This window comes from Vicia villosa, linkage group LG6, assembly GCF_029867415.1.
Source record: "Vicia villosa cultivar HV-30 ecotype Madison, WI linkage group LG6, Vvil1.0, whole genome shotgun sequence".
Taxonomy (NCBI): domain Eukaryota; kingdom Viridiplantae; phylum Streptophyta; class Magnoliopsida; order Fabales; family Fabaceae; genus Vicia; species Vicia villosa.
Window position 1 is genome coordinate 161,041,833 of NC_081185.1, and position 13,329 is coordinate 161,055,161.

The 13,329-nt window shown below is 35.3% G+C and overlaps 2 protein-coding genes across 2 annotated transcripts; both read left to right on the forward strand.

The window, feature by feature from the left end:
• The first annotated feature begins 489 nt into the window (after positions 1 to 489).
• Positions 490 to 1,490, forward strand: LOC131613014 (MATH domain and coiled-coil domain-containing protein At3g58250-like). Its single transcript, XM_058884745.1, has 2 exons — positions 490 to 589; positions 812 to 1,490. Exons 1-2 carry the CDS (start codon positions 493 to 495, stop codon positions 1,480 to 1,482), a joined length of 768 nt encoding a protein of 255 aa, XP_058740728.1. The 5' UTR covers positions 490 to 492; the 3' UTR covers positions 1,483 to 1,490.
• An 8,680-nt stretch (positions 1,491 to 10,170) lies between these two features.
• Positions 10,171 to 11,599, forward strand: LOC131613015 (MATH domain and coiled-coil domain-containing protein At3g58360-like). Its single transcript, XM_058884746.1, has 3 exons — positions 10,171 to 10,292; positions 10,407 to 10,570; positions 10,883 to 11,599. Exons 1-3 carry the CDS (start codon positions 10,171 to 10,173, stop codon positions 11,539 to 11,541), a joined length of 945 nt encoding a protein of 314 aa, XP_058740729.1. The 3' UTR covers positions 11,542 to 11,599.
• Positions 11,600 to 13,329: the final 1,730 nt, after the last annotated feature.

Sequence of the window (13,329 nt, forward strand, 5' to 3'; positions counted from 1 at the left end):
AAAGCAAATTTTCAAAAAGTAGAGATTGAGATGTTGAAGACAGATAAAAAAAGTAAGAAGGAAAGGAATGCAAAGAAGGTAGCCACGTGGCTTAGCAACAAAGCAAAGGGCATTTCGGTCCTTTTCAGAGCATTGAACTTTCTTATATTGTAGATTATGGTGTAAGTGTATAAATAAGTATCAAAATAGCATTTCTCTTAAATTAGAGTTAAATAGGTGGGATTATTAGGTAGTGTTGTTCATTGATTCGAGAAAATACGAACCAAATCGGAATCAAATCAAATAATGGTTTTTGGATTGGACATTTTTTATTGTGCGCAAAAGTCGAATCAAATCAAATAGGTGTTATAATTTCTTGGATATGTTGAGTATGTACTCTTTGACACGATTTAAATGTGTTTTGATCTGATTTGGTTTTGGTTTAGGAGGATTATTCTGTATCCAAAGGGGGAGGTAGAAGCAGAGGAATCCTTATCATTTCATTTGGAGGCTATGAAAACTGATAATATGTCTGAGGGATGGCAAAGAGATGTCAAATATAAGTTTTTTATTTTCAACCAGTTCGATGCCAACATGACAATCACAGAAGGTTTTATTTTTCTCCCGTGTTGAAAATGGCTTATAGAAAAATATATTTTTTGTCAATTTGTTTACCTTTCAATAATTTGGTGAAATATTTATCTATATTATTTGTTTGCATAGTTATAATCTATCTTAGGCCTTTGATAATGCATGAATTTATTTGAATTTTTTTATTTGTAAGTCAACACATGAGAAAAGTCTTAACCTTTTTTGTCCATGAATTTCTCAGAATCTATGATCGAGTTCAAGGCATATGATGATCAATGGGGTTACTCTTCTTTTATGCCATTAGTTGATCTTCTTGATTGTAAAAAGGGGTTTATTGTGAATGATGTATGTATTGTTGGTGTAGAAATTTTTGTCTGTAAGTCAACACATGAGAAACAGGTAAACCAAACTGTAAATTTAACATTTGAAAGTCTAGCTGGGCCTACTGAAGTTGAGGTCCCTGTGCCACAGATTGAAGATCAATGCCAAGATTTAGAAACTCTTTCACCAGATTGCCATGAACCTACTATAGATCCTGATACAGAGTTATTTACTGCACTGGGGAGAGTTCTTTATTTTCTTAAGACTAGAAAAGTGAAAGATATGAATGAGAAAGCTTGTAAAGAACTTCAAATTTTATGGGATGAACTTAAGAAATTTAAATTTGATCTTACATGGCTAGAGCCACAAGTCCGATCTGCCTTGGGAATCCATAGATTTTTGGAGAAAGCTACTGAAGTAGAAAAGTTGAAGGAGAATGTTGTAGTTCTAGAGCTGGAAACAGAGAAGCTAAAGACAAAGTTGAGTGCTGCTGAGGTAAATCTTGAGGTAGAAAGAGACTTGTTGAAAGCCAAAGGCGTCAAAGAAATAGATTTTGATTCTGAATTGGGATGTGGGAGTTTGGTACCATAGATCTATAGTTAAAATTTGGATGATTTCAATGTCTTCAAACAATCTATCGTTTATTTATGTTTGGAAGTAGTATTGAATGAAAATGTGTTTTGATTAACATAGCATGCATTATTTTCGTTCTGTGTTGTGTCTTTCATCCTTATTAGTATATATATACATGACAACTTAAAAGCAAATCTAACATAAACTGGAATTGTTAACAAGCAGAAAATCATTGGTTTGGAAACATATTATGTGTTACAGGTTGCTTACTAAAAGAAATATGGCAATTTAGACTTTCACCTCAAATCCATTAATTAGGATGCCATTGATCAATATGTTTGAACCTTTTGTTGGTGTAGAAGAAAACTAAGATTATGAAAAAGAAAACCCTAGTTGTAGACTGTTGAAGCGGTAGAGCGGTAAGCAAAAAGTAATAGGTATTATTTATTACCGGGTGATATAGGTTATATCGTATCGTCGTTCACAGAGATTGGTTGAGAAGAACTGTCGTTCGACTATCTCGCGTTCTAAGTTTCATGATTGGGTGCGGAAAGGTAAATGCGGAACAAGTAAATAAAAGCAAATAAACAATCTATTGTAGCTTAAGAGAACTCAGTCTGGAATCATATTTCTACTCAAACCGTCTAAAGTATCTAAAGATCTATCACTCACAATACGCATCAAAATCACCAGGTATCATTTGAGACGCCACATCAGTGTCCATTTCTTCAACCCCGACGAAAGCTCAATCGTACTATTCACATTAGCGATTTCTCCACTGATACAAACAACACGAAGGCATTAAAATCGACATCCATTATGGTTATTAGCTCTAAATCCATGTCTGAAACCTAGAAACTAACAGATACAATTCCTAATCAAGATCTATGATGTCCATTTCTGCAACAACACAAATCCGAAGCATTTAAGCAAAAAGATAAAAAACAACAACAATGATGATTTCTAAAGTGAATATATAAAAGATCCCAAGATCAACAAATATACATATAAGAGAGGAAAAATATACATACAAACCCACTATTGGAATGAGTCTCAGGAAAGAAGAAGAACAAGCAGAAACTTCTCGTGTTTGTCGGCACAATCGGAGACCACCCGAGCTAAATCGATATGATGAGACACCCAATAGTTTTGCTTGAACCTCTACACTACAAAGAATGGATCAGAACTCAACTTTGTCCAAGAAGAGGTGATAAACCCTACCTAAAACAAAGTTGTCTATTAATACAAAAACAGAATTTCATAGAGGGTGCGACGCGCCCTATCACTAAATGCACCAAACCAGCCTACAGCGCGCGACGCGTTCTAAGTCCGCGCGACGCACCGAAGCTTCTTCCAGAATTAATTCTTATTCTCCTACAGCGCGCAACACGCCCTACACCAGAACGACAACTTTTATTTTCACTATGCATTCGCAACTGTGTCTTCGACACTTTATTCTTCGAGACTCCGAAAGCGCAACAAAACCTACAAAAATATAACAAAATTATCAAACAGCACATATTTACATAAAAACGTACCAAAACTCAAAGCATACGAAATTACACAAAAACAGAGAATTATTCAACAGTATTAACAAAAAGTATCAATAAGTGTCACTATTTACATACACAAAATAACTACATATTAGCACTTATCATAAACATATTTGCATTGACTGTTGTTATCGTGTACTAAAAGCATTGTTATATCTCGCTTTACACTTTGTCAAAACTGTTACACAAAAAAAAGGTGTGTTACTCCATAACAAATCAATTTACGCGTTCTTGTTTCAAGAGACGTGTTTATTCCCTTTTAAAAAAGTAAGTAACTATTTTTGTAAATTAAATAGTTACATACTTTCTTTGTGATGCTTATAATCAATTTAATTATTTTCCTGATTTGAATTGGCGAAACAAGAACTTAACAAAGTTTTGGGGGACGACTCCTCTAGCTGCCACTCATGGCCATAATGGGAAATGTGGCCTACCTTAGTCTTGTCTAGATCCGCCAATCATTCTTCTCAACCCATCTTAATATGATGTTTAGTATTCAACCTAATGATAATGTGATCAACAAGTCTTCTTTTGCACAAGTCCTATACAAATTGGTATGTGTCATTCTAATGAGACAATTGCCTAAACCCGAGATCAAAAGAGATTAAATAACAATTATTATTGTTGAGGAGGAATACATTGTTCGTTTTAAACAACGCAAAAACAATCTGAAAGGTCGTATATTTTGTTGGTGCACAATGAATAAATATGGTGACAAAGAGAATAATAGAATAACGGCGCAAAAGAGATGAGAGAATAAATGTTGTATTCTTCTGTTAATGATAGCTATTACAAGGCTATTTATAAGAAAAGAAAATCTTGCCACATAAGCCCTAAAACAGTAAACTTAGTGAACAAGTCTAAGGTACAAACAGTACAGTACTACAAAAATACTAAAGTACCCTTACTACTAAACAGCTTAGCTAATGGGACCCAGATAACATCTTCTGGTCAATACTATCTTCTGAGTAACCATCAGAAGATCAGTCCATCTTCTGAATATTGAATTACTCTTCAATACCATCCATTAATTCATATTCTTCAATCAAAACTGACAACGCCAATTCCATCCCTCAAGAGCAGAAATTGATCCGTCTTGATCGCCTTCGTCAGAACATCTGCCACTTGCTTCTGAGTGCTACAGTGCACAACTTCTAATGTTCCATTCTGGACTTGTCTTCTCAAGAAATGATACTTAGTCTCAATATGCTTGCTTCTTCCGTGTAACACCAGATTCTTGGCAAGATTGATTGCAGACTTGTTATCAATCATCAGCTTCAGAGGCTTCTTCACCCTAATCTTCAGGTCTTCTAATAGATTCAGAAGCCACACAGCTTGACATGCAGCTACAGCGCCTGCGATGTACTCAGCTTCATAGGTTGATAGAGCAACAACAGGTTGCTTCTTGGAACTCCAAGAGATAGGGCCTCCCAGAAACATGAACAAATATCCAGAAGTACTCCTTCTATCAACTCTGTCTCCACACCAATCAGAATCAGAATAACTCAATAACTCTGATTCTTCCTTTCTCCCAGAAGGAAACAATATGCCAAACTTCAGAGTTCCCTTGACATATCTCAAGACTCTGACAGCAGCTTGGTAATGGGACCACTTAGGTTTACTCATGAACCTACTAACCAGTCCAACTGCATAGCATATATCAGGCCTGGTATTACACAAATACCTTAGAGAACCAACCAGTTGTTTGAATACCGTAGCATCAACATCTTCACCTTCAGAATCAGAGTCCAACTTCTGATTCACTTTTGACGGTGTAACAGCAGCTTTGCAATTCTCCAACTTGAATTTCTTCAGAAGTTCTAACTCATACTTCAACTGATGCAGAATGATACCATCTTCTGAGTACAGAATCTCCATCCCTAGAAAATATGACATTTTCCCAAGGTCTGTAATCTCAAACTCATTCATCAGCACCTTCTTGAACTTCATCAGATCTTCTGGACAACTCCGCGTAAGCAATATGTCATCAACATAAAGACACAACAGAATCATATTGCATCCAGATGTTGCACATAAACTCCATATTCCATCTCACACTTCTGAAACCCTTGCTTCTTGAAAAATGAATCAATTTTCAAATTCCAAGCTCTGGGCGAACGTCTGGGCGCTTGCTTCAATCCATACAGAGCTTTGTGTAATTTGTACACCATCCCTTCCTTATTCTTTTTTACAAAGCCAGGGGGTTGTGACACGTATACCTCCTCTTGTAATGGACCGTTCAGAAATGCAGACTTTACATCCAGATGCATCAAGAACCAACCTCTGTTTGCAGCTAACGCAATCACCAGTCTGATTGTTTCATGTCTAGCTACAGGAGCAAACACCTCAAAGTAATCTAGTCCAGGTTTCTGAAGAAAACCTCTAGCCACTAGCCTTGCTTTGTGTTTACCAACTGATCCATCTGGCTTCAGCTTTACTTTGAAAACCCATCTGACGCTGATGGCTTTCTTCTTCTTTGAAAGTTCTGTCAGCTTCCAAGTTTTGTTTCTTTCTATAGCCTCAAGTTCTTCTTTCATGGCATTCAGCCAGACCTTCTTCTTGAGCGCTTCTTCTATACTCACTGGTTCAGAATCTACTAACATGGCGCACTGAATGACCTCTCCTTCTGAGTCAACTTCTGTGTCTTGCAACATGTCAAAATCTGCAAACCTTCTTGGTATAGTTCTGACTCTTTGTGGTCGCTGAGCTACTTCAGAGTCAGCTACTCCAGAGTCACTACCTCCATGATCATCTCCAGAAGCTTATCCTCCAGACCCTATGTCTTCAGAGCTTTCCCTTCCAGAATCATGACTACCACCAGACTCTGGATCATCATCGGAATCTGGATCAGAATCAGATTCTCCATCTGACTCATCTTCAGAAGATGCTTCATCTTCTGACTCGTCTTCAGAAGATTCTTCATCTTCTGACTCTAACTTTTCTTCAAAAGTTATCTCTACATCAGAAGTTGGTTGAGACTTTCTCCAATCCTAAACTTCTGATTCCTTCACAATGACGTCTCTGCTGACTTCAACTTTGTTAGTCTCTGGACAATAGAGCTTGTATGCACCTGTACTGTGGTACCCCACCAATAACATCACTTTGCTTCTATCATCCAGCTTCTTCCTTCTAGCTTCTGGAACGTGTTTGTAACACACAGAACCAAAAACCTTCAGATGACTAACACTCTGTTTCTCTTTAGTCCACTTCTCTAAAGGAACAATTTCCTTCAGCCTCTTCGTTGGACACCTGTTGAGCACATATGCTGCAGTAGCAACAGCTTCTCCCGATAGATTATGAGGAAGCTTCTTCTCTTTAAGCATACTTCTCGTCATATCAAGCAAAGTACGGTTTCTACGTTCAGCAAGACCATTGTGTTGAGGAGTATAAGGAGCAGTAACTTCATGCTCAATTCCATTATCATCACAGAACTTCTGGAATTCTGTAGAGTTATACTCGCCTCCACCATTCGTTCTGAGAATCTTTATCTTCTGACCACTCTGCTTCTCAGCCTTCACCTTGAACTTCTAGAATTCTGTAAACACCTCATTCTTAAACTTAATGAGAGTTACCCACGTCATTCTTGTGAACTCATCCACAAAAGACACAAAATACCTATTTCCTCCAAGTGAAGGTTCAGGAAATGGTCCACACACATCAGAGTGCACTACTCCCATAGCATGCTTTGCTCTTGGAGCAACTTCTGATACAAATGGCAATCTGGGTTGTTTACCTTTCATGCATACCTCACATGACTTCTCAGGCTTTACAATCTTAGGAATGCCACGTACGAGCTTCTTAGAACTTAGATGCCCCAGACTTCTATAGTTCAAGTGCCCCAACCTCTTGTGCCACAGCTTACTATCACCTTCTGAGCCTTCAGCACTCAGACACTCTGTTTCAGCTGTTTCTACATTCACCTTGAATGTTCTGTTGATTCCCTGTTCAGATTGCATAATCAACTTCTGATTGGGATCATACAACTTCAAGATGTTGTTCTTCATAACAACTGAGAAACCTTTCTCAACGAGCTGACCCACACTCATTAGATTGCTTCTGATTCCAGGAACATACCAAACATCCTTGATCAGAACAGTATTTCCATTCTTCACTTTGGCTTTGACATTTCCTATACCTCCTGCATATAGGTACTTATCATCAGCACATCTGATCTTTGTCCTCCTTTCAGAGTCAAAGTCTATCAGCCATTGTTTATTTCCAGTCAAGTGATTTGAACACCCAGTGTCCATATACCACCATTCTGACGAACATCTTTTGTCCGACTCAGAAGCCATCAATAGCACAGGTTCATCATCTGATCCTCCTCTGGCTATATTTGCTTCTTCTGATCTCCTTCCTTTGTTTGCCAAACAGTCTCTAGCAAAATGGCCAAACTGTTTGCAACAGTAACATTGAACTTTCTTCTTATCCTTTTCCTTCTGATATCTCTTCTCATCAGAAGTTGAGGCTTCCTTCTGGAATCTATCACCACGTCTATGCTTCTGGTCCTTCTTGACAAAAGAAGCCTTCAGAGCTTGTTCAACTTCTCTCTCAGAAGTTCTCTCAGTCAGACGCAACTCTTGTGCTTCTAAACTGCTTTGCAACTCTTCTATTCTCATGGTTTCCAGATCTTTAGAATGTTCAATGGATACAACAATATAATCAAATTGAGGAGTAAGTGACCTCAATATCTTCTCTATGATTACTTGTTCAGAAAGAGTTTCTCCACAAGCCTTCATCTCATTAGTGATCACAATCACTCTAGAGATATACTCAGAGACTTTCTCATTGTTCTTCATGTTGAGATTCTCATATTGCTTTCTCAGGGATTGAAGCTTCACCTTCTTCACTGATATGTCACCACCGTAACACCTGACCAGTATATCTCACGCCTCCTTTGACGTAATAGAATCAGCAATCTTCTCAAACACATTCACATCCACACACTGATGGATGAAGAACAACGCCTTTTGGTCTCTCTTCTTCGTCTCTCTCTGCGCTTCTCTTTGTTCTTCCGTTGCATCCGCTGCAGCCGGAATATATCCTCCAGTGACAAGATCTAGAACATCTTGAGCACCAAATAATACACGCATTTGAATCATCCATCTATTTCAGTTTTTACCATCAAGAACTGGAAGTTTGGTATTCAAGTTGCTTCCACTCATCTTTAAACTTGTGCAGACAAAAACAGATTTCACTCACACTCACACAGTGTTTCCCAACCCACAAACAATCAAGAAAAAATGTGATTCAACACAACTTTGTTTCCCAGAAACAAAATCAATCACACAGTCACACAAACTCACGTTCACTCGTGTTTCCCTGTGTTTGGAATCGGAGCTCTGATACCAACTGTTGGTGCACAATGAATAAAGATGGTGACAAAGAGAATAATAGAATAACGGCGCAAAAGAGATGAGAGAATAAATGTTGTATTCTTCTGTTAATGATAGCTATTACAAGGCTATTTATAAGAAAAGAAAATCTTGCCACATAAGCCCTAAAACAGTAAACTTAGTGAACAAGTCTAAGGTACAAACAGTACAGTACTACAAAAATACTAAAGTACCCTTACTACTAAACATCTAAGCTAATGGGACCCATATAACATCTTCTGGTCAATACTATCTTCTGAGTAACCATCAGAAGATCAGTCCATCTTCTGAATATTGAATTACTCTTCAATATATTTGAGAATAAGATTTGGTCCTGCATTGAATTTTTAAGGGTTTGTTTGGTTCAAATGAGGAGGAGGAGGAGAGGGAAGGGAAGGCGAAGGGAGGAATTTTTTTAATTATAAATAAGTGTTGGCAAGGATTTTTCGACTAGGAACAAAATCCAGCCAAAATGGTATGGAATCTGAAAAGGGTTTTTGAAAGTGAAAGAGTTTAGGCCGAACCATCCATGTCAACTCAAAGTTTTTGAAGGACTAAAATATGTCTTTTGGCACAAAAGTAAGTGATGGTTCAAACATACATAGCCTTTGTTTGACTCAAAACTATATACATAGCCTGTGTAGGCGTCTGTAAAGTTGTGAACCCCCAAAACTATATACAAAGTTTTTTATTTATAGTGCATATAAATAACTACTTCGCGGAGGTTCTTTCCTCCCTTAAGAACTCCATAGTCTTCTCCCTAAAAAACTTTATGCATACAGTTTTAGTCCCTACTATATTTAAAAAAAATGTTTAATAACCTTTAAACTTTTAAATTTTTGAATGATTATTTTGTATACGTGTTTAGAACACTATAACATATTTCTTTATCAAATTATAGAATTTTTTAAAATTAGAAGAATTAAATATGAATTTTTTAAAATTCAAAATATAATGATAAAAGTAATGCAAATCTCGACTTAGAAATTAAATTTTGAGATTTTTTTTTCGAGGAATTTTTGATAACTTTCTAAACATGTTTGTAAAATAATTATTCAAAAATACACATCGGTTTGACAATAGAGACTTAAACTACGTGCATAATAATTTTGTAGGGACTAAAACATGTAATTTTTGTAATAGTAAGCAAAAACAAAATTTGATAATTTTATAGGGACCAAAAACATATTTAACCCTAAATTTTTTAAGAGAAAATGGATGATGCACTGACATTATAAATTCGTTTTTCACTGTCAACCAATCACAATTTATTTTTTATTAAGAACTTGTTTGTTTTTTTTTAAAGCCAATAGCAACAATTTATTGCTAAATGAGGAAGGCATAAGCAATGCCTCATTGATTTTAAAATTAAGTTTTAAAAAAATATGTGGAATATGCATTTAACTTTTGTTAAGAATATTTCATATTAAAGAAGTACTTAACCTAACAATACTAGTTGATTTGTGAATTGAGAAGATATTGAATGACATGGGTTTTAAAACTCAAATAATTGAAGAGACTCGTGAACTTCTTTGTGGTCGTTAAAAAAAATGAAAAGCAAGTAGTTAAATTAAAATGACCAATAAAATAAAGTAAGTGTATGTATCCCTCTCTCTCATAGCCCCTAATCATTTTGTAAGTTGTGCCTTCCTCGACAGCTACTATATAGGTAACCTCATCAATCGCTTCTTCAGTTTCTTAGTTCTTTACCTTACTCAACATGAAAATGCCTCTATTTTATTTATACTGATATAGTGATACTACTAATCTTAGGAGATATGGAGCATCATCAATCTAGTGTTGAAAAGTTTGAGAAATTTATATGGAAGGTTGAAAACTTCTCTCATTTGAAAAGCTATGTGATTTACTCGGAGCCTTTTGTGTTAGGTGGCTATCCATGGTATGATATATTTGAATGAATGAATTCTCACTTGTTATAGTTAATTGGATATGTTGAGTATGTACTCTTTGACATGATTTAAATGTGCTTTGATCTAATTTGGTTTTGGTTTAGGAGGATTATTCTGTATCCAAAGGGGGAGGTAGAAGCAGAGGAATCCTTATCAATATATTTGGAGGCTGTGAAAACTGATAATATGTCTGAGGGATGGAGTAGAGATGTCAAATATAAGTTTCATATTTTCAACCAGTTCGATGCCAACATGACAACCACAAAAGGTGTTATTTTTCTCCCGCGTTGAAAATGGCTAATACAAAAATATTTTGAATAATTTAAGCTATTTTAAGTTGACCAGAGCCGTAATCCATTGCAATTTGTTTACCTTTCAATAATTTGGTGAAATATTTATCTATATTATTAGTCTGCATAGTCATAATCTATATTAGGCCTTTGACAACTTTTGTTTTGAGATTATTATATTTTCTTAATGTTGGTATTTATGATCCTTGAATTTATTTGATGTTTTTTATTTGTAAGTCAACACATGACATGAGAAAAGTCCTGACCTTTTTTGTCCATGAATTTCTCAGAATCTATGATCGAGTTCAAGGCATATGATGATCAATGGGGTTGCTCTTCTTTCATGCCATTAGTTGATAAGCTTCTTGACCTTAAAAAGGGGTTTATTGTGAATGATGTATGTATGGTCGGTGTAGAAATTTTTGTTCGTAAGTCAACACAAGAGAAACAAGTAAACCGATCTGTAACTTTAACATTTGAAAGTCTAGCTGGGCCTATTGAAGTTGAAACCCTTGTGCCAAAGATTGAAGATCCATGCCCAAATTTAAAAACTCTTTCACCAGATTGCCATGAACCTACTATAGATCCTGATACAGAGTTATTTACTGCACTGGGGAGAGTTCTTTATTTTCTTAAGACTAGAAAAGTGAAAGATATGAATGAGAAAACTTGTAAAGAACTTCAAGTTTTATGGGATGAACTTAAGAAATTTAAATTTGATCTTACATGGCTAGAGCCACAAGTCCAATCTGCCTTGGGAATACATAGAGTTTTGGAGAAAGCTATGGAAGTAGAAAAGATGAAGGAGAATGTTGTAGTTCTAGAGCTGGAAACAGAGAAGCTAAAGACAAAGTTGAGTGCTGCTGAGGTAAATCTTGAGGTAGAAAGAGACTTGTGGAAAGCGAAAGGCATCAAAGAAATAGATTTTGATTCTGAATTGGGACCATAGATCTCTAGTTAAAATTTGTATGATTTCAATGTCTTCAACAATCTATCTTTTATTTATGTTGAAAAGTAGTATTAAGTGAAAGTGTGTTTTGATTAACATATCATGCATTATTTTGATACTGTGTTGTGTCTTTGATCCTTATTAGAATATATATATATATATATATATATATATATATATATATATATATATATATATATATATATATATATATATATATATATATATATATATATATATATATATATATATATATATATATATATACACACACACACACACTAGTACTTATATATTATTTGTCTATATTTGTATACGAAAAAAAATCTATTATTTGTCTATATAATTTTATATACGAATAATGATATTTATGATCCAATTATTTTTTATTCAAAAATGGTATACAGGAAAAATCTATTATTGATATAAATATTTTTATATACGTGATCCGCTGTCGCGCGCGGATCAAAAACGAGTTGTTTTTCAAAAACGTAGTACAACGACAAATTAACTCGGATTATCGTCTCACAAGGATTCTTGTATTATATTAACTAATCAAATTAAGGGGGTTTGGTTCAGTTTCAATCTAATAATAAGACACGTGAAAAAGTGATTAAAATAAGTGATTATGTAAATAAGCTAAAACGACAATTCTACTGATTCGGTTATCGACTTATCACTGGTTTAATAAACTTCAATCCCCTAAGCAGATTCTATTCCCCTACCGATCACAACATCAATTAACAAGCGAAATTGACATTATAAGATTTCATTCCTATTTTCCGAATAAAGCAAACGGATTAAGCACAATCACGAATTAAGCAAACGTGATTCTAACATACACACTTTAACGATTAAGCAACGATAAAGTACGATAAAAGTCAAGGAACATAAATCAATCGGTATAAATCAATAATATTCTATATAACTCGAATTAAGCAAACAAGACATATAGATTAATATCGAAAGGGAAAAGAAATTGGATTAAAGATTAAAAACCTCAAAGTATTGGAAACCGTAACCAGCAGAAATTGCCTTCGGGGATTAGTTCCTCATCATTCGTACAAAGCTTTCAAAATTATTTGGTGAAAAGTAAAAAGTGATATGAACACTACGGCCAGACCTAGGTACTAGAGAGAAACAAGAATTCGGGTCATAACCCAACTGGGTCAAACAGACATAACCCAGGCCCAAAACTAACGATCCAAAACTAAATAAAAAACTAGTGCTGCAACTTCAACGCATTTCTGGAAAATATGAGTTCAGAATCTGACTTCGACTCCAACACGAGAATTGTAGATCTTTCTCTTAGATTTCCGGCGATTATTAGAACGCCTCAATCGGACTCCTGGAACTCCAGTTATAATCGTTTCCGTGCAGACTGCTAAAGCTGAAAAATAAATACGAAAATCAAATAACAATAAAAATAATTTAAAATATAAAAACATTATAAAATACAAAAATAAGACAAGCAAACCATGAAAATGTATAAGTACAACCGTAGAGGAATGTGCATCAAAATGCACTGATCAAATTCCCCCACACTTGAACTTTTGCACTCCGAGCAAAATGAAAAACAAAACAAAGAAAGCAGAAATACATCAACAGTTACTCATCCTAGGCTACCAATCTTCTTCGAGTAAGTTTGCATCGACAGGTACTAATCTTGCACACTAAGGACATCGTAAGAATACTAACCACAGATATGCAGACATAAGCCTCCTAAATACACAAACCAATTCAAATCATATTATTATACCATAGCCTAACTTACTCATCCTTTTTGCT